Source organism: Microtus oregoni, unplaced genomic scaffold (assembly GCF_018167655.1).
Source record: "Microtus oregoni isolate MIOR12 unplaced genomic scaffold, Mior012 000015F_ref0000493, whole genome shotgun sequence".
Lineage (NCBI taxonomy): Eukaryota > Metazoa > Chordata > Mammalia > Rodentia > Cricetidae > Microtus > Microtus oregoni.
Genome location: NW_024543074.1, coordinates 43,130,379 through 43,156,459, shown reverse-complemented (window position 1 = coordinate 43,156,459; position 26,081 = coordinate 43,130,379). Strand labels below are relative to the sequence as shown.

The window sequence follows — 26,081 nt, the reverse complement described above, 5'->3', positions numbered from 1 at the left end:
GCACAAGTAGGAGCATGCATCAACACTATACATGTGCACACACATGCATGAGCATCTCTCTCTCTCTCTCTCTCTCTCTCTCTCTCTCTCACACACACACACACACACACACACCCCTTACCTACTGCATTAGAAATCTGCTGTGCAGTACAGAAGACTTAAAACACTTTATTGTGCACTTAAGTTGGACCATCTTGCGTGTTAAGCATCCCTCCTGTAAAACAAAGCGGAGAAAGCGAAGTGAAAGGGCGCAGGGAGACTTGGCAGTCTCGGTCTTGACTGTGATTTGACGTGGGGGGTCTGAGTGCGGGTTGTGTGCAGAATCTGTCAAGTCATGCAGCCTTTTGTGCACCCATTATTCCTCAATAAAACTGTTTTTTTTTTTTTCTGCCAGGCAGTGGTACTGCACACCTTTGATCCCAGCACCCAGAGGCAGGTGGATCTCTGAGTTTGAGGCCAGCCTGGTCTCCAGAGCAAGTTCCAGGACAGCCAAGACAACACAGAGAAACCTTGTCCCGAAAAAAATAAACAACAAAAAGTTTTAATTTTTTCCTTCTTTCTTTTTTAATTTTAAGAGTTATTTAACTTATTTCATGTGTGTGGGTGTTTTGCCTGCATGTATGTCTGTGCACCGTGAGTATTCCTGGTGCCCTCAGAGGCTAGAAGAAGGTGTCAGATCCCCTCAAATTGGAGTTACATCATTTGGGTACTGGGAACCAATCATCCCTGGTCCACTGAAAGAGCAACTAATGCTCTTAACCACGGAGCCATCTCTCCAGTCCCCTCCTTTTCATTTTAGAGAATGGTGGTGATGGAATTCAGCATGGCAAGGAAGGCGCAGCAGAGATCGTGGCACAGAGTTCCTGGTGGCCACAACCCTCACATGGTGACTGACCAGGAAGCCACGAAGGCTCCTGCAGGAAGTGCAGTCAGGCCATAGCCCTCAAGCCTGTCACCTAGCTAGCTACTTCCTCCAGGCCTCACATTCTGAAAGATCAACAACAGCCCCAAACAGGGCCACCTGCTGGTTCAAACATTTGACCCAGTTGGGGGCATTTCATATTCAAATCATAGCAGCCTCCCAGGGCCACTCCCTTCAGTTAGGTCCCAATTCCCTTGCCCACTGCTTCCCAATAGGCAGATTAAGATCCCTTCAGTAAATTTTATCACTGATGAGGTCAGAGCCTCATGTTCTAATCACCTCCCCAAATCCCCTTCTCTGAACATTGCTTCATGAATTCATACTCCTGATGCTCCCTGTAACAAGGCCCATGACTTCAATCTCCATCACCAACTGAGGACCGACCTTGATCGGCTAGATTCTATGTCTACTCAGTGACTTTCAATCTTCAGCACCAACGAGGGAGGTGGGATGGTGAAGCAGCAGTTTAGGCCCTGGGACTAAGTGCTTGCCTAGCGTGTGGGAGGCTCTACTGTGTTGAGAAACTGTCGGAGAAGCCAGCTTGGGTTTCAAGAGGGTAGGTCATCCAGGGGATTTGAACCTAGATCTGTAGAATTCCATGAGTTGAACTCTAACCACCAGAATAAGAAGGGACAGCACCCAGTCCTGGGTGTGTGTGGGGGGGGGGATAGAGGAGCGCCAAGTGTTGGTGAAGAAGCAAGGCAGGTTGCAGAGCATCGTGGCACTAGGGACAGCCAGCAAGGGCTGCTGTTTCTAGCCTCCCAGGAAGGATTGTAAGCCGGGGTGGGCAGGGCAGAGCAATGGTAAGAGGAGCTGGAGACCTCTCCGTCCTGCAGCCTCCAGCTCACCCTGTCACCCGCTTGCCCGCCCACCCGTCCCATGTCTAAATAAGGTTGAGGCTCACTGTAGCAGCTAAAAATAAACTCTACTCCCGGTCCTGCCTGGCGACCTCCCCAGCCCACAGAGCTCCCGGTGCTGGTAGTGTTAATTCCAAATATGCGAGGAGAAAGACCAATCCCACGATGATTAACCAAGTAAAGCAGGCCTTATTTTAGAGGTGCATCCCAAGTCGGGATTTGAGAGAGCAGTTGTGGGGCTAGCTTTTTGAGGTCCCCTTTATAGGAAAGAGCTACAAGGTTAGTAGAAAACAGCTGTAAGTGTGTTTACAGGGGCTGTGAGAAAAACACAATGAAAAAGAATAAAAGCAAAATTATACATCGTGGGGTAGGTGGTCAAGGGTTTAGATCAAGGTACCCTGAAACCATTTTGTAAGGCAAAGCATAGCCATGCATCAAGGGGTCACGAGTTCAGTGTAGGTTTAAAACTATGTTTGCTTGGTTTTGTTTTTTTGAGACTGAATTTCTTAGTGTAGTGCTGCTTGTCCTGGAACTTGCCTCTGTAGACCTGGCTGGCCTCCAACTCACCTGCCCGTGCCTCCTGAGCGCAGGGATTCAAGGCGTGCACCATCACCGCCCGGTTTAAAAACATGTTTTGTGTGGTACACCAGGTTTAGGGAACAGAAACTTATTCTTAACTAGAACTAGAAACCTATTCGTGTAGGGCATGGGGACTCCTTAACAACAATGTGGTTCCTGCTCGGGTTTCACAGTGGGACTGGCTTTCTGAAGCCCGCCCTTGCGGGAGCTGTAGAGCCAAGCAGGCCTTCTTGGGGACTGCAGACACCAGAGGATCAGGACCCAAAGTCAGGAGCTGAGGATCATTTCCCAAACCTGAGTAAGCATCTGTTTCCCTCACTGAGATTTTTAGGGTCCATCTGTCCTACGGATCTTTTTCAGTTCATGAAGTCTTTCATAAAGATTGCAATTAGCTGCTCACCCTGAAGTTCGAGAGTCTGGATTTCCTCCTTAGTCTTGAAGAATCACCACCTTAGGCTAGTGTGCGTCTGCAGAGAAGGCACGAATTGGGCCGCGGCCGCCCCCTGCTGGAAAATAGCGTGCACTTCAGGTGACTGTGAGCGGACTGAATCCCCGCAGCTCTGAGGTCGACAGTGGATGCTGCTGCTGCTGCTTCTGGGGCACTGTCTGTTGTGCAATCTCAGATTGGATGCCCTGGTACTGTCCTACCCGAGAAATGCATGCGGAATGAATGGATGAGATGGGCGGTATAGTGCTCTGGAAATTGTAGAGGGCTTTCAAAGGGTTTGTGACTACAAATTGGTAAATTAATATAGTATTTGAACCCAGCCCTCAAGGCTTAAGGGACTTTTAACGCTCAGTCCAGCTTTTCGTAAAAACAGCAGGGCATGGGTCTGGAAAGACTTCTCGGTAGGTAAGAATGAGAGCTGAAAAATGGGCAAAATGGTAGCTGCTGCCCAGAGGCATGTGTACCTGCTACTATAGGATCCATAAAAGTCACAGCCTATACTCCCATATCGAAAGATGATGATAGTCATGGAGTTCAGTGGGTAGAGGGTCAGCACAGCATGCCTGGGGGCCCGGGCTTGATCCCAAACCATGCCTAAAACAAGGTGCAGGAGGCTGGGTGGTGGTGGCGTGTGCCTTTAATCTCAGCACTTGGGAGGCAGAGATAGGTGGATCTCTGTGAGTTCAAGGCTAGCCTGGTCTGCACAGAGGAAGTTCCAGGACAGGCTCCAAAGCTACAGAGAAACCCTGTCTCAAAAAAACAAAAACAAAAAAAAAAAAAAAGAAAAGAAAAGGAAAAAAGTACCCCCCTAAATGGACTTGGGCCACCGGATCCTCTATCTTTTCCTCTTCGTGGTGTGACCACATTGACGGAATCTGCTTTTCACTGTTACTCTTAATTGGTGAGGCAGGTGGCAGAGCCTAGGGAGTCGGGATGGCTAAAGTTGGGTTTTTGTGCTAAAAACACCAGCTGCAAGACTCTCTCTCAGGGTTGATGAGGCAGTGACCACGAGCAGCAGTGTGCCTAGAGGACCAGACTCCAGTTCTCAGCACCTACACTGTGAGGCTCACAGCCTGTAACTCCAGTTCCAGGGGACTAGACAACCTCTTCTGCCTATAGATGGCGCTCCCCACCCATCTGCGGAGATTAAAAATAAGTCCTAAGTCTTAAATCAAAAATCACTGAAAAGGGCCAGGTGTGGGATGTAGCTCAGCTAGCAAGTGAGGCCTGTGTTCAATCTCTGGTACCAAAACCCCTCATCCTCTATAAAATGGTCCCAGGACAACTGTCCTTTGCTTTGGCTGGGGTAAAGAGTGGAGAGCAGTACAGCCAGAAAGAGTTGTGACTGAAGAAAGAACGGAGCCACCTAACTGGAATGTCAGCAGGACCTTGCTCTGGCCTCTCTTCGGTCTACAGAAAGATCCAGATGAAACCCATGGCACAGAGTAGTGTGGAAGACTCATAGTTTATTACGGCAGAGCAAAGCACCCTCGAGAGCTGAGAGTGGACAGTGGATGGCGCCAAGACAGCACCACGAGACCACTGTCCTGGAAGTTTTGGGGACAGGTACTCTGAGGGATGTTTTTCTCTTTCGGTGATTGACAGGCCCATTTGAATTAATCCTCAAGGGAGGGGACAACGGTGTGTCCTTTTTGTTTGTTTGTTTTTAAAAACAGGTTTTTTTTTTTTTTTTGTAATAGCCCTTGCTGTCCTGAAACTCACTCTATAGACCAGGCTAGCCTTGAACCCACAGAGATCTGCCTGCCTCTGCCTCCTAAGTGCTAGGATTAAAGGTGTGCACCACCACCTGGCACTATATTCTTATTCTTTACCAGAGAGGCTTGATTAGATAGTAATCTTTGGAGGCAGTTTAGAACATGCCTCTACCAAGAGCCAGAGATAGGACCTAAATCCCACTATTTTGGCCAGCAATCCAAATTTTGTAGTTTGTCTCTTGGCTTTATATACCCCTACTTATGAGGGGAGGGCTACAGCCTCATGATCTTCAAGCCAGACTTACCTGCCTAGCTACTTATCAGTGATTATAACCAGATGCTAGGCTTTCTTTTCCTGGCCACTCAGTCCCGAGAAATCACACAGAAACATATTAATTACAAATTGTTTGACCAGTTAGCTCAGGCTTATTATTAACTACCTCTTACAACTTAAATTAACACATTTCTAATACTCTGATTTTACCACAAAGCTCGTGGCTTGTTACTTCATATCCTGCTTCCCCTCTGGCTGCTGGCATCTCTTCAACTCTGCCTTCTTTTTCCCTTTATCTTTTTTTGGACTTCTCCTCAGCTATACTCTGCCCTGCCAAAGCAGCTTCTTTATTAACCAATGCTAATAAAACATATTTACAGCATACAGAAGGGCATCCCACACCATCTCCCCTTTCTGTCTAATTGAAAAGGAAGGATTTAACTTTGACATTTTAAAATTACATATAAAAATGGTTATCAAGCAAAGATTAAGTTACAATATTTAATCTATTGATATTTGACAAATTAAATACTCCATAACCTATCCTATCTTTGTGAGTCTAAAGTGTCATATCTAATTTATCTTTTATTATAACTATGGAAAGTTATAATTATAACTATTTAGTATTTAACTCCATCAAAGACTCCAGAAGGATATAATATTACCTTAGTAAACAGGAAGTGCATTGTAAGCAACTTCCAAAATTCTAGAAATGACAGAGACATCTGGCTGCCTGGATAGTCACCCAAAGTTTTTTTGTAACATTGGGGCATCCATCTTTGGCAGATTTCTCAGTGAAGCAGGAACCCTGAAGGACTGCCCTCCTACCCCAAGACAGAGTTTCACTATAGCTATCTAGCCTGTCCTAGAACTAGCTCTTGTAGACCAGGCTGGCCTTGAACTCACAGAGATCCACCTGCCTCTGCCTCCCGAGTGCTGGGATTAAAATTTAGACATGTGCCGTCACCACCTGGCTATGACTATTAATTTGTATTTCTTTCCGCTCCCCCCTATGGAACGTGTTACTAATTTGTGTGTCATCCTTGTGCGGGGGCCATGCTAATCTCTGTATCATTCCAGTTTTAGTATATGTGCTGCCGAAGCGAGCACTAATTTGTATTTCTTTACTATACATTGCAGTTTTGGAATGAGCTGTATAAACATAATACCTTATACAAAAGCAGAAATATACATATAATATAACAAAATTGACCTTAAATTTGTATCAGTTAACCAACATTCATACCAATGTAAAGTTTTTACTTCCATGTCAAGTGATAGACTGAGATGGGGAGACTCTGAAAGGCCTACTCAGATATCAGTGCGCGCTCTCTCTCTCTCTCTCTCTCTCTCTTTCTCTCTCTCTCTCTCTTTCTTTCTCTCTCTCTCTCTCTCTCTCTCTCTGTGTGTGTGTGTGTGTGTATGCGTGTGTCATTCTGTCCTCCCCATGTGGGGAAAGACCTATTCCAGGATGAGGATCTTATGATCCACTTTCAGATAAGGTAGGTTGGAGACCTGTGTGTGCTGAGCTGCTCTGTCGGAAGGCAGAGGAAAGGGACAGTTGCATTCCTAGGTTTTATGGTTGGTTTTGGGGAAGATGGGTCCTGGCTTCTAGGGTTTGCCTTGGGTAGGAGACTATTTTAGGTTCGTAGCTTGGATTTGAGCAAGGTGCTGAGCAGAAGAAGGGCAGGAGAAGAGTCAGGCAGATCTGAAGGTCTTCCAGTGTCCTTCAGCTGAAAGTGCCCAGCACACAATGTGCCCCATACCTTGGGTAATATTTCCTGAGCCTCGATACTACTGAAACTGTGGTGTTGAGTACTGGCTGGTGACACTGGCTCATGGTGGGGGTATTTATATATTATTTGTTGGGTTTTTTTTTTTTTGAGATAAGATCTTACATAGCCCAGGTTGGCCTCAATCTCAATGTAGTCAAGGATGTCCTGAACTTACTCCCATCTTCCTGCTTCCACCTCCTACTTGCTGGAATTACAGGTGTGAGCCACAGGGCTGGGCCTAGGGAAGCTATGTGATTTTTTTTTAAATGCAAATTATTGGGCTCCATCCAGATTGCTAAATGGCTTGCTGCATTTTTTTCCTCATTGCATCTTAGATCAGGTTTTGAATCAAACAGGCTGAAACAGATTTTTAATAGTTTATATACAGCATTTTTTCCTTCTGTTATAGGCTTCTTCTCTGCTGGTTTCTTCTCAGTTGCTGGTTTCTTGACAGTGGTAGCCTTTTCTCTGCAGTCTTTTTCAGTGTCTTAACTTTTCTTTCTTAGTTTCTGCAGGCCCCTTCTCTGCCCGATTCAGCTGCCAGCACTGCTGCTGCAGCTGTTGCTGCTGCAGCTGTTGCTGCTGCTTCCAGTTTCTTCATGTAGTGTTTGCGCGTCCTGGTCTGGCGAAGAATGGCATTCCTGCATGTAGTCTTTGCATAAGGGTTCAGCTTCAACAGGATTCTCAGATTCTTCAGTGGATTCTACTTCCTCCCCCTATGATGAATCTTCTTGTGTGGTGCTTGGATGGGCCAAGGTCTGTGCTCATCATCTTGTACGGGGGAATGTTTGTTTAATTTTTTTTTTTTGAGACAGGGTTTCTCTGTAGCTTTTGAGCCTGTCCTGGAACTCCCTCTGTAGACCAGGTTGGCCTCGAACTCACAGGGATCCGCCTGCCTCTGCCTCTGCCTGGGATTAAAGGCGTGCGCCACCACCTACTGGCTTATAGTTACGTTTGAGGGAAGCAGATTTATGCCAAGCGCCAGTGCCGTGGGACTCACCTAACATTCAGGAAGCGCTTTCAGTTCAGATGTAGTATCATCCCACATGCCCACTAGGAGCAAGTTTCAAATGTTTAGTTTCTTACAGTTAGCAGAGTAATACCAGGGATGTTTCTGGCCTTGAGGGTACCATTATCTTCCTGAGATGCTGCAGAGCCCTCTGCGCTGGCTGCGGCATTGGTTTCTCATTTTACCCTTGCCAGCTCTTGTTCTCTGAGGTATAGACTTTTTTTTTTTTTTTGACTTCATTCCACGCTTTAAGTTGCTGCTGAACGTGTTATCTTATCTTCAACCTTCAATCTTATCTTCCACCACCAAGGACGTTTAGAACTGTCAAACCTGGTAAGGCTGTCAAAATCATTTTTGGTTCCATTTCTTTTCTGTGGTGCCAACAAACATACAGCCTCCCCTCCCTGACACATACTTCCAAAGGCACCACGGCTACGACTGTGGGTCCCACCACCTGCAACTCTGGGAACTTGAGTCACAGTTCCACCAGCCTCCTGGGATTCAGCACTGCTCTGACGACCACATAGGGCTGCCTGTTGTTTTTCCTCAAGTTGGTGTGAACAAAGTTCACAGTATCCAGTCCAATAGTCTGGGAGCTTTTTGTTTTTGTTTTTTTTTTTTTTTTTTTTCAAAACAGGGTTTCTCTGTTTTACAATTCTGGAACTAGCTCTTGTAGACCAGGTCTGCCTCAAACTCACAGAGATCTGCCTGTCTCTGCCTCCCGAGTGCTGGGATTAAAAGCATGCGCTACCACCACCACCACCACCCGGCCTAGACTGGGAGTTTAGAACAAAGTGACATTTTTTCCAGATGACTCTGCACTGATGTGAGGGCGTGGGCATAAGACGTGGTGGGGAGAGGAGAAGGCCATGATCCTGCTTTTTGGTTTTGGTTTTCTTCTATATTTTCCGAGACAGGATTTCTTTGTGTAGCCCTGTCTATCCTGGAACTCACTCTGCAGACCAAACAAACCGTCCTTTGAACTCACAGAGATCCACCTGCTTCTGCCTCCGGAGTTTCGGGATTAAAGGTGAGCCACCACCAGGCTGGCTCACTGCGTATTTTAATGAGTCCGTGGGTCCTCTGCATACACTTTAGTTCTATAGAACAGTGGGTTGTAAGGATAGGAAGCTACTGGAACCTTCTAGGGAATTAGAAAAGGTGTCAAGAGGTGGTTGCCACCCCAGGGTACTGGGGCTCCCCAGGTGATGCTAGGGTATAACCCAAAGTGAGTACGACAGTGTCAGAGAAGGCGCTAGTGGGCTAAGACTCGGAATCAAAGCCACGTCCCATGACACAGTAACCTCCTACCTGGCTGCTGAGACTGAGGGGCACTGTTTCCAAGATACCTTCCCTACCCTGTCTGGCCTGCCCAATCTGTCCCAACACTCCCCAGAGGCACTGTCAGGCCTCCAGTCGCTCTCAGGGTACAGGCTATTCTTTGAGATGAAGAAGGTCTTGTTCTCCTTTTTTGCTTTGTGGTTTCTCCCCCCCCCCCCCCCCCCCCCCCCCCCCCGTGTGGCTGAGCTGTGAGGCCAGAATTTCGGGCCCTGCTGCTGAGAGACCCTGGGGAAGCCTACCCTGTTTCAGAGTCTCTGTTTCTTTTTCTCTAAAACCAGGTAATTAACAGATATCCTACTGAGATAAATCCTAGTAGTCACTCCCTAAAACCCAGGGCTTACTCACACCCCGTAAGCCCTCTGTCACTGAGATACATTTCACCTCTCTTCTAGTGTTAAACACACACTCACATACACAGGTGTATACACACAAATAAATAAATGAGTGGATAAATGTAACGGGAACTTTGGAAACAAATTAACAAAAAATGATTAGGTGGCTGAGTGTGGTAACTTGGGTCTGGAATCCAGTGCTTGGGAGGCTGAGACAGGAAGATTGCTCCCTGTTCTAGGTCAGCTTGGGCTATGTTTTGAATTCTAGGCTAGCTTGAATTATATAGTGAGACCATGCCTTTCATGGTGGTGGCGCATGCCTTTAATCCCAGTACTTGGGAGACAGGTGGATCTCTGTGAGTTCAAGGCCAGCCTGGTCTAAGTGGTGAGTTCCAGGACAGCCAGAATTACAGGGTAAGACCCTGTCTTAAAAATACAGAAGAAGAAGAAAAAGGAGGAGGAGGAGGAGGAGAAGGAGGAGGAGGAGGAGGAGGGGCGGGGGGCGGGGCAACAAGATGGTTCAATGGTTAGAAGCGCTTGCTGCTAATCTGACAAGAGTTTGCTTCCCAAGCCCCACCTGGTCTCTCACAAGTTCTTCTCAGACCTCCATATGTGTGCACGCAAGAGCCCTGACCCCCTGCCAATAAATAAAAGAGAGGTGGGAGGAGAGTTGGGGAAACATCCTTTAGATTTTCACAGTTGTAAGAAGGTAAGTAATAATCAACATTGTTCAAAAAGAAAATAAAATCCTAAAACAACAACAAAAGACGAGGCGGGAGAGATGTCTTAATGGTTAAGGCACTGACTGTTCTTGCGGAGGACCAGAGGACCTGAGTTTGGTTTTCAGCATCCGTATGGTGGCTTGCAGGCATCTGTAATGCCAGTTTCAAGGGATCCAGTGTCATCTCCTGAACGGGCACCTTGTGTACATATAGACACATAGGCAAACACTTGTATACATAAATAAAAAAGAAAACAGATAACAGTAACACTTTATTTCTTTGACTTTGCTTAAAGTCGAGACCCCCATCATCACAGACAAAACAATTGTGTCTTGGAAAAGTACCCATTATTTCATTCCTGTAACTCACTGTGTAGCCCAGGCTGGCTTCACATTCCTGGCAATCTACCTCAGCCTCTGGAGTGCTGGGATTATAAAAGTACACCAACACATGACTTAGAGATAAGGTCTGTTATCTGACCTTAAAAGATTAGGTATGAATGGTGAGTGAAAATAAGAGAAGCTGGGCAGCAAGGTGGTGCAGGTTCTTAATCCCAACACTTGAGAAGACAGAGGTAGGTGGATTTTTGTGAGTTCGAGGCCTGCCAGGTCCTCCTAGCAAGTTTGAGGCCAGCTAGAGTTACATAGTGAGATTCTGTTTCAAAAAAGCAAAAGACCAGACCAAGACAAAAAACCCAAAATGAAGTAAGGTTTTGGGGAACTGGAGGCAGGAGGCTCAAGAGTGCTGGGGTTATGGGAATGCCATTAATCACATGGATGGAGGCCACTACCACAGTTTAAAGCCAAATTTGAGGCAAGTTTTACTTAAATACTGGCCAGGTGGATGGGCTCTGGCCAGGTCCATACCCAGGTTCCCTGGAAATGGCTCGAATCAAGCTTTGCAAGGGCTTAAGGAGGAAAACCCATAATTCACTTCATTTCCCATCAGGTCCTTCAGGGGAAGGCATACATCCTGCTACACCTCCAGCCTACATCCAGTCTGGGGCAAATGCATATCCTGACATATTTTCTGCGAACCTCCTGCCAACATGTGATCAAGCACTTCTGGTGTCGAAGGGTCAAATAAACTTGTTTAGGGAAGAGAAAAACAACACATGACTTTCTGTCTCCCATAAACAATGGCCTGCAGCATTGCAGGTCACTCTTTGTTTAGGGATCTCTAAGGCATAGTAATTAAAACTTTCTCGGCAATCTTACCAAAAAACAATCTACAGATTCAATGCAATGCCATCAAGATCCCAGCAAAATTCTTCAAAGACCTCGAAAGAACAACACTCAACTTCAGATGGAAAAGCAAAAAACCCAGGATAGCCAAAACAATCCTGTACAAAAAAACAAAAAACAAAAACAAACAAACAAACAGAAAAAAAACTTCTGGAGGCATCACAATCTCTGACTTCAAACTCTACTACAGAGCTACAGTACTGAAAACAGACTGGTATTGGCATAAGAGCAGACGGGAGAGCCAATGGAACTGAGTAGAAGACCCGGATATCAATCCACACATTTTCGAACATCTGATATTTGATAAAGAAGCAAAAAAATATCAAATGGAGAAAAGAAAGCATATTTAACAAGTGGTGCTGGCATAACTGGATATCAACATGCAGAAAAATGAAAATAGACCCATATCTATCACCATGCACAAAACTCAAGACCAAATGGATCAAAGACCTCAACATAAAGCCAGCCACACTGAACCTTATAGAAGAGAAAGTGGGAAGTACACTTGAACACATTGGCACAGGGAACCACTTCCTAAATATAACCCCAGCAGCACAGACACTGAGAGAAACAATTAATGAATGGGACCTCCTGAAACTGAAAAGCTTCTGTAAAGCAAAGGACACGGTCAACAAGACAAAACAACAGCTTACAGAATGGGAAAAGATCTTCACTAACCCCACATCAGACAGAGGTCTGATTTCCAAAATATACAAAGAACTCAAGAAATTGGACACCAAAAGATCACATAATCCAATAAAAATAAAAGGAGTACAGATCTAAACAGAGAACTCTCAACAGAGGAATCTAAAATGGCTGAAAGACACTTAAGGAAATGTTCAACATCCTTATTCATCAGAGAAATGCAAATCAAAACAACTCTGAGATTCCATTTTATTCCTGTAAGAATGGCCAAGATCAAAAACACTGATGACAACTTATGCTGGAGAGATTGTGGGGAAAAGGGAACACATCTGCATTGCTGGTAGGAATGCAAGCTGGTACAACCCCTTTGGATGTCAGTGTGGCAATTTCTCAGAAAATTAGAAAACAACCTTCCTCAAGACCCAGTAATACCACTTTGGGGTATATATCCAAAGGATGCTCAATCATGCTGCAAGGACATGTGCTCACCTATGTTCATAGCAGCATTTTTTTGTCATAGCCAGAACCTGGAAACAACCTAAATGCCCCTCAACCCAAGAATGAATGAGAAAAACATGGTACATTTCCACAATGGAGTACTACACAGCAGAAAAAAATGACATCTTGAATTTTGCAGGAAAATGGAGCTAGAAAACATTATTGAGTGAGGCAACCCAGACACAAGAAGACAATTATCACATGTACTCACTCATAGGTGGTTTTTAAACATAAAGCAAAGAAAGCCAGCCTACAAACCACAATCCCAGAGAATTTAGACAACAATGTGGACACTAAGAGAGACTTACATAGATATAATCTGCATGGGGAGTAGAAAGTAGAAAAAGACAAGATCTCCTGAGCAAATTGGGAGCATGGGGACCTTGGGGGAGGATTGAAGGGGAAAGGGGAGAGACAGGGAGGGGAGCAGAGAAAAATGTAAAGCTCAATAAATATCAATAAAAAGTAATAAAAAGCCGGGCGGTGGTGGCACACGCCTTTAAGCCTTTAATCCCAGCACTCAGGAGGCAGAGGCAGGCGGATCTCTGAGTTTGAGACCAGCCTGGTCTACAAGAGCTAGTTCCAGGACAGGCTCAAAAAAAAAAAAAGTAATAAAAAAGAAAGATAGGGAAAAATAGGGGAAGATAAGGAAAAAGGAGCCCCTTCACCTGGAATCTGGTTGGAGCAGAAAAGCAAGAACGCCAGCAGAATTACCTATGGCCTAAGGCGCCAACCCCCACTCCTAGATATAAGTCTACAATTTTCTAGCAATTTTACTAGAAAATCCATTTACCGAGAAGCACATGCACTCAGCCCCTTGTGCAAGTTCAGGGGCTTCTGATTTTAGCCGACCAGCTTGGAACCCTGCCCAAGACACTTCTGGATCCCACCTACAACCTTAGTTATCAAATAAAGAAACGAGGATCGGGTTCCCAGAAATAGAATTCCAAAAAGCTTCCTAAATCTGTTGAACCCTAGCGTCCAATCACCGAGGAGGAGGAGTCGCCCCAAGAGACCATCTCTCATATCACAGCTGATGTAAAAGCATGAGGATTTTATTAATTCTGTCATGACAGGGTCTTCCAGCAGTTGGGAGGCTAGAAGACCCTGAATGTCTGGTACAGGCTATTTTTAAAGGGAAAAACCCCAGAAGGAAGGGGTGTCTGGGGGTTGTTCTTTAACTATTATGATTGGCTTATTCAAAAGGGCTATTACCAATAATTGGCTGGAGAGTGGTTACCAGATCAGATGAGGTAAAGGGAAACTTCTGAGGGTCACTTTGCCTCTTCCCAGGGACTAAGTCAAAACATTAGTAACTAGCCGGGCAGTGGTGGTGCACGCCTTTAATCCCAGCACTCGGGAGGCAGAGGCAGGCGGATCTCTGTGAGTTCGAGACCAGCCTGGTCTACAAGAGCTAGTTCCAGGACAGAGGACAGGCTCCAAAACCACAGAGAAACCCTGTCTCAAAAAAACCAAAAAAAAAAAAAAAAACAACAACAACAACAACAAAACCCAACACATTAGTAACTGAGTCAACACTTAAGGGTTATCATGCCCCTATTCAGGGAGATGGAAAGTTCCCAACATCTCATTACGTGGGTGCATAACTGTACTGTCCTTGGTTCCCAGGGAAGGAGGGGAAGTACTGAGAGTTGTCAGAAATGGCTTTAGAATTGTCTTAAAGTTCTACAAACCTTTGTGAGAAGACTCTTGAAACGCGAGTCTTTGAGAAGGCCAATCAACCCTCCAGTGTGTCTTAACTTTCTTCCGAGCACCATTTTTGTCTCATAAACCACATGCTTAAATCTACATTCAAATATTTTTAATAAAACCACCAACTCTGCTTCACCATGCAGCTAGTCCTGAAATTCCTTTCAGCGACGAAGTCCATGGGGTTTGGTCCTAGTGGAGATCTCGAACGCCTCAGGCTGCTGCGGTGGCAATGTGCACTATCTCTGTCCTCTCAACATTGACATTTCTGGTATTTTGTTTGTGCTTTGGATATTAAACTTTGGTAATGTTTTAGCAAAAGATCGCGGATCTCGGTAAACCCCACTGTACTCTCAGTTCAACCCCAAGCGCAGATGTTTCCTCCGGACTAATGAGGCCAATCTCTGACCCTCAAAAAGCCTCAGGGGCTTAGCAAAAGTTGTTAAAAGTCAGACGCCAGGAGTCACGGGTACGGTGGAAGCGGGAAACTGGCAGGGGCCTTTGTATTTGTACAGATAAAAATCTGGGAGGGAAAAAAATCAGAACCTCAAGGAGATAGAAGCCTTCTCAAGGCTACGGACCCACCCCAGCGCTTCGCCCCGCCCCCATAAGGCCCCGCCCATCTTCCCCACGCCCCGGCACTCAGCCCCGCCCCATCCACGGGTTGATAACTGCTTCTCTAATTCAGCCCCGCCCCCTCCCAACCCCGCCCTCCTCTTAGCCACACCCCTCACTCAGTCCCGCCCCTTGTGCTCGACCCTTCCCCGACCTTTTAGCCTCGCCCCTTCCCTCAGCTCCGCCCTCAATCGGCCCCGCCTCTCGTAGAGCCTGTTTTGTCCTGGGCACTCAGCTCCGCCCCTTGCTCCGCTGGCTCTGCCCCTGTGGTAGGCCGTTGAGGGTGGGGCTGAAGCGGGCGGTTCTGGGGGCGTGGCTGGAGAAGTCCCTCCTGGGGCCTGCAATCTGGGCAGCGCGGGGCGGAGCGCTGAGCGCGGGCCCGGCTTTGCAGTGAGACCTGCGGGCTTTAAAGGCACCTGTGAGCGGCAGTTTCTAGCTCGACCGTGAGGGCCTTCGTCGTCATGCATCGTGTACCGCTGCTGCTCGTGCTGGGCTTGCTGCTCGCGGGCCCCGCCGCCCCTGCGCGCCTCGGCCCGAAGCGCGTGAGTGTCCCAAACCCTGGAGTTGCGTTCCTGAAACAGACCCCCTGCTGCAGCCAAGGGCTGTTTGCTTCCGATTGTTCGGAGGGACTCGTTTCCTCCGATCGCTTCTGTACCATCCTTTTTGGGTGCAAAGCAGCAGTGCAATCGCACCGGCCTCAGGCCCAGGTTCTCAGTCTGTGACTCGCTGCATTATCCACTGGTCTTTTTCCCTGTTTTCTGCTTGACTCGGAGGTCTTCCTGCGGGTGGGACGGCTGAATCAGACCCCGAGATCCAAATTTGGCCACCAAGGGACTGAGAATCAGCCGTGGGATCCCGCTGTTCCTGGTTGTGAGCTACTGAGGCTCCCTCCACCCCCAAATCTTTCACTTCCCAAGTCTCTCTTCTACTCCTGTGCTGCATACCCCTGGGAAAGGGAAGTTTGGTCATTCTGAGTAAAAAGCCCAGTTCCATTGCCGTTTGCTGTGGCCAAAAGGGGTAAATCCTAGTCCTCCAGATCCTCTTCCTCCTGCCCCTTCAGGGAGATTTGTCTAAGCCTGGAGCGGTAAAGAGAGAGACTGAAAGTGGTGGTGGGGGCGGTGACTTCTGATTCCTCTTCTGTTGTTGATTGTGGATTACCTGAGCCTTGGTCTGCTGTCTGTAAAATGGGTGTGATGCCAGTACAGGGTGGGGGCTTTCATGAAGGAGATAATTTTGTGGAATGCCAAAAGAGTAGCATGGTTGAGGCCAGCGCGGCTTTAGTCTTGTTTAGTCTGGAGGCAGGAAGTCGGAGGAAGGGCCTTTTGACTTCATTTGCCCAGAGGCTAGGCAGCTTGTCTCTTAGAGTCCTCGGCAGCTGCCTTGTGAGGTAGAGCCCAGTTAGAGACTGGGCCCCGAGGATATCTCTCCTATGTGCTTTGCCTGAGGGTACCGTTTAACTTCTGGAGCTCAGAAAGCCAATTTGGAGGCTTTGTAGGCACCAACTTCCTTCTGTCCATTAGGGACTTACTCAAGATGTGTCGATGAATGTTCCTTTTGAACCTTACCTTCTGCCATCTATGTCTTCTCTGTAGGCTTATGTGCTCAGAACCTGACTTTGCAGTCATGGGCTGGTGGAGGCTGTGCAGTGACCAGTGAGTGAGGAGTGAGCCTCCCGGAGCCCTGGCTTCCTCTTGTATTGTTGACTGATCTTGTGACCCTGGGATGTGGAGACAGTAGCTGTGCCAGGCAGAGAGGAGGCAATTACTAGACTCTGTGTTATATAGTGGGTATCACTTATTGTATACCTACTGTGTGCTATTGGGTTGAGCTTTATACTTTTCCCCTTTAAACATTTCTTTTCAGCCAGGCGGTGGTGGTGCACATGGAAGGCAGAGGCAGGCAGATCTTTCCAGTTTGAGGTCAGCCTGGTCTACAAAGTGAGTTCCAGGACAGCTAGGACTGTTACACAGAGAAACCCTGTCTCAGAAAAAAAAATTTTTTTTGAGACAGGGTTTCTGTAGCCCCAGCCAGCGTAAAACTCTGTCTGTCACTAAGGATGTCCTTGATCTCTGACCTTCCTGCCTCTATCTCCCAATTGCTGGGGTTACAGGGAACTTTTCTAATGATCTTAATTTTGGAATAATTTATAAGGATAGGATCGAATTTCATGTATTTACCTAATTGCCCTTGTTAGTGTCCCAGATTATCAGTGTATGCTCGTTAAAACCACGGAGCCAGTGTGAACTGAACCAGCCTTTATTTGGGTCTCATTAGTTTCCCATGAATGTCGTCTTTCTGTTCCAGCACCTGCTCGGGGTACCATATTGTCAGCCCTGTCACATCGTCCCACTCTTCTTACGCCGAACACAGGAAATTTAAATGAGCTTGGCCCTCTGTAGGAGCTGAGTCCTGTTGCTTTTTGTGTACAGACTTTTTAATTCTGGCCATCGTCCTGGCAGAAGATATAGTTGTGCCCATTTGCACAATGCGGAAGGTGACCCTCCAGGGCTTAGTTACCGTGCCAGGGGCACCTGCTAGGGAGAGCGGCAGCAGCAGGTATGTGACTTTAACCTATGCCCATAGCAGGCCCTATTTTCTGCTTATGTAGCCACATCTTTCTGTTGTCACGTTCTGGCTTGTTCTTCCTGTGTCTTGGTCTAGGCTGGGGATGACATCTCCCAGGTAGGCACCGTTGATCTCCATCCTCCCTTTCCCCGTGAGCCTGGACTCAGGTGCTGGAATGCGTTATAGCTGCTGCTGCTGCCCAGGCCCTCCCTGCCAGTAGGCAAACACCTTGTGAGAAACTCCTAGGGCCGGGTGAAGAGGTGCTCAGGAGAGGGTGGAGAATTCTAAAAGGGCACTCTGGGAACTTCCCTATGCCCAAAATCAATCTTCAGTGCGAATCAGGCTGCTGATTTGGGGGAAGCAGACCCTCCTCCCGCTATTTTAGCCCAGGTTACTACTCAGCCATTTTTTTTTTTTCACTTGGTCTTATGACCATCCCCTCCACCCTTCTCTTCCAAGCGTAATACTTTCTTCTGAAGGTGTTCTATTGCACCACGGCTAGTTGGTTCTCTTGAATGTGAGCCGTGAGGGCCTATCGTAAATGAGCCTACTACCCCTCCAGTATCAGCCAGGTCCCTCATCCAACATGGCTAGTCTGTTGGTCTTTCTGCAGTGCCTCAACTAGCTGAATTTCTTCCCCGGGATCTTGGCTTGTGCTTCGTCTGTAGCAATGGCTGACTTCTCATCCTGAAAGAGCATCTTAAGTGTCCCCTCTTAACCACCCTCAGTAATACCTGAGTTACTCCCCACACCTTCCGGATCCTCCCATCATCCCTGCCTTTCTCTCTTCCTTTTTCTAACCTTTGGTACTCGGGTTTTAACCCAGAGCCTCAGGCATGCTAGGCAAGCTCTCTACCTCTGAGTTACACCGCCAACCTGGGTAATGTTTATTTACATTAGACAATCAGCCACACAAGGCTGGGCAGGACTGACTGCTTCTATTGTTTACATAGCCCTTAGTTCAGGACCTGAAATAGTTGCTCCATAAATACTTACGGAATGAAGTTTGAGTAAAATATCTGCTGGTACCTACCCTGGCCCTGCCTTTCTTAGTCACAGTGTGGCCTTTCATTCCAGGGAACAGAAGCCCATGCCAGGAAGCTTGAGCATGGAGTTTAACAGGCTCCCAGGGATCTTAAGGAGTTGTTGGCAGGAAACAGAGGCCAGGAGGGCACATGGCTGTCATTCAGTGAGCCAGCTCATGCTCGGTGCCTGACACCATGACATGAGTTCTTATATATGTGTTCTCACCTTTTTGCAACAGCCCTGAGAGGAAGCTATAAGGGCCTCCACTTAGAAGGTGTGGAAGTCAGGATTCCAAGGCAGTATGTGTGCCAGGCTGTGATTTCAACCCAGGTCTGTCTGACTGGAGCCTAGTTTTTCTGAATAGCACTCCAGGCTGTCACCGAACTCACTGTGTACTTGAGGATGACTTTAAACTACTGAGCTTGTTTCCCCCTCACGAGTGCTGCTGGGATTATAGGCCCCATGCCTGATTTTATATTGCTTTTTGTTCTGTTTTAAGGACAGGGTCTCACTGTGTAGCCCAAACTGGCTTCAAACTTGAAATCCCCTGCCTCAGACCCCCAAGTGCGGGAGTTATGTCACCATGCCTGTCTCCTTCAGTGCTGTAGTAGATCATACGGTGTCTGACTCTGTGTCCCTTTTCCATAGGACAGAAGAGGTCTTAACCTCGCGTCTTCAACTTGAGTTTGGTGTTGAGTCACAGGTGTACATGTTTGGAACCCAAATTACAACTTTGGACCCAAGATAGTGCCAAGCCTCATGTCATAGGGTCTCAGTTTCTTGTGTCTTAATTCCAAAATCGGGCAGAGAGAAGCTGTGGCTTAGCTTGGATCAGGTGTTCCTTGGGTTCTGATGGCTTATGGGTGTGTTAAGATGGAGACCAGGCTGGGGTGCAGGATTTCCAAAGCCCGTGCGTGGATGATGGCAGTGCTGAGGATCCTTGTGGGTGGCCTGAGGCCTGTGAGTGTGCATGAAAGGAGAGACGGAGAGGGGAAGGGAGGCGTGGGATGAATTCTAGATCCTGAGGTCCTGGGGTGAGGATGGTCACATGAGGTGGACCTGGGGCACATGGAGGAAGGTCAGGAGAGGGCTTCTGTAGAGGAGTCGTGGGTGACTCAGGTTAGGGATCTGGTGTGGTTCATGATAGAGGAGTAAGAATGTGCTTGCAAGATGGGAAAGTCACTTCCTGGGATTGCTCATCGTTGAGGGACCCCTGTAGGTCTCGTCCTGTGGGCCCTGTTTGTTCCCCAAAGGTTGAGACTTGGGTTACTGTTGTTCTCCACCCCCAGGTTAGTGTGTTCCCCATTGTTGCTAGCCTTGGATTGGACATGGGGTGGGACATGACCAGGCTCAATACAAGGGTGACTCTTCCAGGAGCTTGTCCTGTGCTGACCTAAAACTGGCTGGAAAGAAATGGGTGGCAGGAGAGTGGGGAATCAGAGGAAGAACCCCCAAAGCTAGGTGCGGTTAATTCCATTTTTAAAAGAATATTTAATTTATTCATTGGTAGCTTATGTACAATGTATTTATTTAGATCATCTCCAGTACAATCCCACACCTTCCCCTCCAACTGCCCAGTACATCTGCTACCAGCTTCATCTCCTTCCTTTTAATATAATAACCCACTGGATCCAATTAGTGCTGCTCATGTGTGCATGACTTAGGGCGAGGGCTACTATGAGTAACTCCCCTCCACACACAAATAAGGAATTCCCCTCAACTGCCAGTACTTCTTTAGCCAGAGGTAGGATCTTTCTCCTTCCCCTCTCCCTCCCACCTTTCCTTCCTCCTTCCTTCAATCCATCCTTCCTCCTTCCTTCTTTCCTTGTAGCCTAGGCTGATCTAGAGGGACCACAAACATTCCATCATCTTGCCTCAACCCGAGTGCTTACATTCGGGCTTACACCACCACACTCAGCTAAGTTTCCCCTCCTTTGCCCCAGACAGGGTCTTATGCATTCAGACTGGCCTGTGATGGGCTATCTAGTTGAAGATTATCTTAATTCCGAATGCTTTGCCTCCACCTCCCAAGCGCTGCCTCTGCCACCACACTGGGTTTGTGCAGTGCTGGGGATGGAGCCTAAGGTTTCCAATAGGCCACACAAGCAGTCTACCAACAGAGCTACATCCCAGCCCCTTTCATTTTGAAGTTCAAGGTCTGTTTTAATGGACCTTCATCTCACACTTTGGGAGGCTGTCCTTGGAGTCCTGCCTGAAGAATGGGTCAGAGGAGTGTAACTGTTACCATGGGGCTCAGAAGGGTGCGTGCAGGCCTAAAAGCTTCTTTTCCTTCACTTCCGCCTTTGTGTCTGGTTTCCCTAGCCTCCCCGACTCAGCAGCTTCTCCTGGGATAACTGTGATGAAGGAAAGGACCCTGCAGTGCTCAAAAGCCTGACACTCCAACCTGACCCCATCGTCGTTCCTGGAGATGTGATTGTCAGTGCTGAGGGCAAGACTACCGTCCCCCTCGTTTCTCCTCAGAAGGTGAGCCCTGGGCTATGGGGAAGAGGTGCAGGGAGTGGGCAGCCGGCAGGCACTGAAGGAGGTGCACACCCAAGGGGTTGTGAAGGATTTCAGAATTCACAGACTTGCCAGGTTCATCTCTATGAACCTGCCACCATGCCTAGCTTCTTATAGATGTCTTTCTTTCTATCTATCTTTTTCTTTTTCTTTTTTTTTTTTTTTTGAGACAGGGTTTCTCTGTGGCTTTGGAGCCTGTCCTGGCACTAGCTCTTGTAGACCAGGCTGGTCTCGAACTCACAGAGATCCGCCTGCCTCTGCCTCCCGAGTGCTGGGATTAAAGGCGTGCGCCACCACTGCCCGGCTCTTTTTCTTTCTTTTTGTAACTGAAGATGGCCTTGAACTTCTAAATCTTCTGCCATCACCCCCTGTGGACTGGCATTACAGGCATGTGCCACCATGCCTAACTTCTTATAGATGTCTTTTTTTGTTTGTTTTGTTTTTGTTTTTTTTCAAGACAGAGTTTCTCCGTGTAATAGTCCTAACTGCCGTGGAACTAGCTCTTGTAGACCAGACTCACAGAGATCCACCTGCCTCTGCCTCCCGAGTGCTGGGATTAAAGGCGTGTGCCACCACTGCCTGGTTTATAGATCTTGTAGTCTAACTCCTCAATTGCTAGTTATTGTTGGCTGTTATGGACCCTGTCAGAATCGTTACACACTTGTACTAATGTGACAACGTGATCAATTTGGAGACACTGTACAAGGCTAGGATTTGTCCTTATAATGTTCTATTTATGCTTTCATGATCATGTAGCTTCACATTAATTTTATTTATTTATTATTATTGTGTATGCAATAATAATAATAACTCAGGGCCTCATGCTTGCCTGCCAGGCACTTTATCTTTCCCTAGCCTCACTTATTTTTAATTAATTAATTTTTTTGAGATGAGATTTCTCTGTAACCATGGCAGTCCTGAACCTCATTCTGTAGACCAAACTGGCCTCAAACTCAGAGATCCACCTGCCTCTGCCTCCCAAGTGCTGGGACTAAAGATGTGCACCACCACGGCCCTGCTGACTCTTAGATTCGTGACCCTAGTGGATTGGTTTCCTTATGATATGAAATCCAGAAACAACCCTGTCCAAGTGGAGGAATAATGACCCATGTTAGGAGAGGGTAGCTAAGGGCCTCAGGAAGTGCCTGCCAACCCAAGACAGAGGCCGGGCTCCTGCTGGCAGTGCCTGTCTCCCTGGTCTAAAACTGAGACTAGTGAGTGGCACACACCTTTAATCCCCAGCACTTGGCACAGAGGCAAGTGGATCACTGTGAGTTGAGGCCAACCTGTATGTTTATAGTGAGTTCCAGGACAGCTAGAGCTATATAGTGAGACCCTATCTCAGAAAACAAAACAAAAATTGGGGAGAACCTCTGTGCAGGGCAGACCCCATGAAGGGGGTCTCAAGCAAGAGGTAGATACTGTATAAAACACCCCACTCTGGGAGCTGAGGAAGTAGAGACTGAAGGAAGTTGACCGACTCCCTCAGGGGCAGAATTAACCTTCTAACCAGGCCCTCTGGCTCTTCCTGATCTGAGGAGGAATAGGCTTGCCTGGAGGAGAAGGCAGGCTGGGGAAAAGGGTGCTGTGCAATCAGGGTGGATTCATGTTAGTTAATAGAGCGGGTCAGTGAGGCAAGCAGGAGTCAGGCCATGCTGACATCACCCTCTCTCAGCCAGTACTCTTGACACGAGGGCATTTGAAGATGCAGGCAGGAGCCTGGGTCTAGTGGAGTCTGGAGGAATAAGGACCAAACCAAGATTTATTTCTCAGAAGTGGAACCTCGGCCAGGGTGATGGCCCACAACTGTAATTAATCCCAGCATCTGGGAGGTGGAGGTGGGAGGATTGGGAAGTCGTGGTCATTTTCTGTTATACAGCAAGTTTCAGACCAGCTTTGGCCACATAAAATCCTGCCTCAAAAACACCAAAATCCAAACAACACAAAGTGAAACCCCAAAATAAAGTGAAGCTGAGACTGGAAGTTGCTAGCATCTTGAAGGGGATTTGAAGACTGTGGCTTCCGGGTTTGGGAGATGGCCTAGCTGATAACATGCTTCCTGTGCAAGCATTAGGACTTGTATTCAATCCCCAGTACCTGTGTAAAAAACCAGGCGTGATGTAGTGTGCACTTGGACCTGAGGAGGTAGAGATGGGGGGATCCCTGGCAAATCAGTCTGGGTGAATCAGTGAGAGACCCTGAATTAAAAACCAAAGTGGAGGGTGCCTGAGAACACACACACACACACACACACACACACACACACACACACACACACGTGTACACACACACACACGTGTACACACAAGTGTACACACACACGTGTACACACACGTGCACACACGTGTACACACACATACACACGTGTACACACACATACACACACACGTGTACACACACACATACACACACACACACCATCCTGGCTCTGAGAGACAACTGGCATATATGACAACTTATAGAGATAATCTTCTGCATGTGCCTAGTGCAACTGGGCTGTTTGCCTGGGAGTCCTGGCTGCTCTCCGCAGTCAGGTAGGCAGTCATTAGAACAGGAGTGGGATCAGGGTAGCTTGGCAGTGGGAAGATCATTCTAGCTTTCTCATCCAGGTGAGTCTGGGGAGGTCATTCAGCACCTGTAACCGGCCACAATGAGGCTCATAGACAGCCTCAGAGTAACTCCCCATACATTTCCATTGGTTTGTTTGTTTGAGACAGGGGCTAGATGTGTAGTCCAGGCTGGCCTTGAACTTGCAGTTCCTCCAGGGTACCAGGAGCTGTGCACTGCTGTGCCTAGCTGTGTTTCCATGTATTACCCTGCCATCTGTGCTGCAACAGAGAAAATGTGAACCAGAAGCAGCCAACAGAGAGAAAGACCCTATAACTGAGACTGGATGGCGGGCCCACCCAGGACATGTGCCGCATTCAGCCAGCCAGTGGACAGTGGCATTGGATAGTGACAACTGGAAGTTGGTTTGTGGGTCAGAGAGAAGGGACATTTGATGATCCATGCCCACCACACTCTCAGGAAGGGTGAATACTGGGACTCAGTGTGAACATCCCCCCAGCCAAATCCTACCCTGGAGGAAGAGACAGAGGGGAACTGTAAATTCAAGGCCATCCTGGTCTAGACCCTGTCTCCAAAAAACCAATGGAAATGTCTAGATTACTCTGAGATTGGTCTATGAGCCTATTGTAGCTGGTTGTGAGATGAAACTTCAAGAAGCAGGAACAGGAATGTGTGCTCTGGAGCTCACACTGTCACCTTGGTCAAATCCTGTGACAGGTGGAGCTTGTGTTGGAGAAGGAAGTAGCTGGCTTCTGGGTCAAGATCCCTTGTGTGGAGCAGATAGGCAGCTGTACCTATGAGGACTTCTGTCAACTCTTGGACCTATACATCCCCCCTGGAGAGTCCTGTCCGGAGCCCCTGCACAGCTATGGGCTGCCTTGCCACTGTCCCTTCAAGGAAGTGAGTACTGGGGTATCAAGGTACTAACTACTCCTCTGCAGTAGAGAGAGAAAGAGAGAGAGGGTGTGGCCTTCTCATGCTGCATATTGCTTCTGTGGGTATATGAGAACTGTTATGTTGGAGGCCAGGGGCCTTGGTTTATCCATTGGTGGAATGGGACAGCTTTGTGCGTAGATGTGACCACTGGTGCCCTTTATACTTACCCAGCCTGGAAGAGCGCTATGGCAACACTCCTGGCTCTTAGCAGAATGGAGAGAGGGGCAGATCATAGCTGTAGGTGGGTAGGCTACCCTGACCTGGGCTCACTTCTTCCCCTTAGGGCACTTACTCACTGCCCACGAGCAACTTCACAGTGCCTGACCTGGAGCTGCCGAGCTGGCTGAGCACCGGCAACTACCGCATCCAGAGTATCCTGAGCAGCGGTGGGAAGCGCCTGGGCTGCCTCAAGATGGCTGTCTCTCTCAAGGGCAGATAGCCTGGCAGCAGCCACCACAGAATGAAGGGGCACCAGGAAGGCCTGCCTCCTCTTCTGTGTTCCAGGGCCCAGACCTGCACGCCCCTAGCTGCATTCTCCTACTGTTCTCTCTCTGCAAATCATTGTGCAACCTGACCCGAGGGAGGATGGACCAGGCTGGCCGCCATCTGCTGGGCTGTGAGCTGCGCTGTTCCTCATCCCTACGACTTTCTAAGAGTTTCTTTCCTATCCAAAACAGTCAAGGAATGGGAACCAACATGTTTGAGGAATCTTAAGTTCAAACTGACCCAACCTTGGCCTCCTGAAGTTATCCCCACCCCGACCCGTTCTTTTGAGTCACCAACTTAAAACAAGAATAACAGTATTAACCTTTCTCATTGCACCCTAAACTTCTCCTACGAAGAGGCTTAGGTAATCCATCTTAGTCTGCCCCCCATTAACTGCCGCGATTAATTATATTCTCTTCCCAGTTTGCCTAGCCACCACAGGGGCTGGATGGATCCAGGAGAGGCAGGGCGGTATGCGTCAGAAACCCCGTGGGAGTCATGATGGGCATGTTCCATTAAGCTCCGTAAAAGCCCAGGTGCCTGCAGGGCTAAGCAGAAGGCCTAGGGAGCCAAGGCAATCGCTTCCGGGCATAGCTTTCACTTTTCCTTCTTTGGCATGACACACACACAAGGAGTGGGCTGACATTCCTTCTACTAGACAAGGAATCAAACCCCAAACCCAATAGCACATGTGCTCTGGTGCCAGGTGGCCAGGGTCTGGAATGGCAGGCATATCTAGTCCTGTGGGGGAGGAGTCCAATGTGAGCAGTAAGTGCCATGTAAGAATATTGCCAGATAGTCACAATATTTTTTCTCCCTTAGGCTCCAAACCCAGATTTTTATATGAAATCTTAGAATTTTTAACTGTTGGTAACAAATGTTTTTTATATACTGTACAGGCCAGAGGGCCACAAGGACTTGTCTGGGGGCTCTCGGGCTCACAGGTGACTGCTTTCTCACACCTGTTCATCTTCTCAGTCTCAAGTTACCTGGCATCATCTCTTCCCTCTTCAGGGTCAAGTCCATGGTGCCTGACCTCAAAGAGGGCTCAGCCTGCACTAGAGGAGGTCCAGGTGGTCTCTGAGAGCTGGGCACTGTGCCAACCTCAGAGTTCATCACCATCAGGGTACAGGGGTTCACACTGGAGGGGGGCCCCAGAAACCACCATGTGGAACAGGGATCCCATGAAGAAAGTGGATCCTACATCAGGTTGTACCATGACAACTTCCTGGGCCTCAGACAGCCCGAGTTCTGGACTGGAAGCCTAGGCTGGCAATAAATCTTTTTAACTTGC

At 47.8% G+C, this 26,081-nt stretch overlaps 1 protein-coding gene, 1 non-coding gene and 1 pseudogene across 2 annotated transcripts; 1 reads left to right on the top strand and 2 right to left on the bottom strand.

Annotated features, from left to right (window-relative positions):
• Positions 1-5,801: 5,801 nt before the first annotated feature.
• On the bottom strand, positions 5,802-5,905 carry LOC121457253. Its single transcript, XR_005975746.1, has one exon. It is a non-coding gene; the product is annotated as a U6 spliceosomal RNA (small nuclear RNA).
• A 1,167-nt stretch (positions 5,906-7,072) lies between these two features.
• LOC121456361 lies at positions 7,073-15,149 on the bottom strand (annotated as a pseudogene).
• On the top strand, positions 15,011-26,081 carry Gm2a (GM2 ganglioside activator). The gene is made up of 4 exons (XM_041663886.1): positions 15,011-15,228; positions 20,600-20,761; positions 24,083-24,265; positions 24,585-26,081. The coding sequence occupies exons 1-4, from the start codon at positions 15,148-15,150 to the stop codon at positions 24,738-24,740; spliced, it is 582 nt and encodes a 193-aa protein (XP_041519820.1). The 5' UTR covers positions 15,011-15,147; the 3' UTR covers positions 24,741-26,081.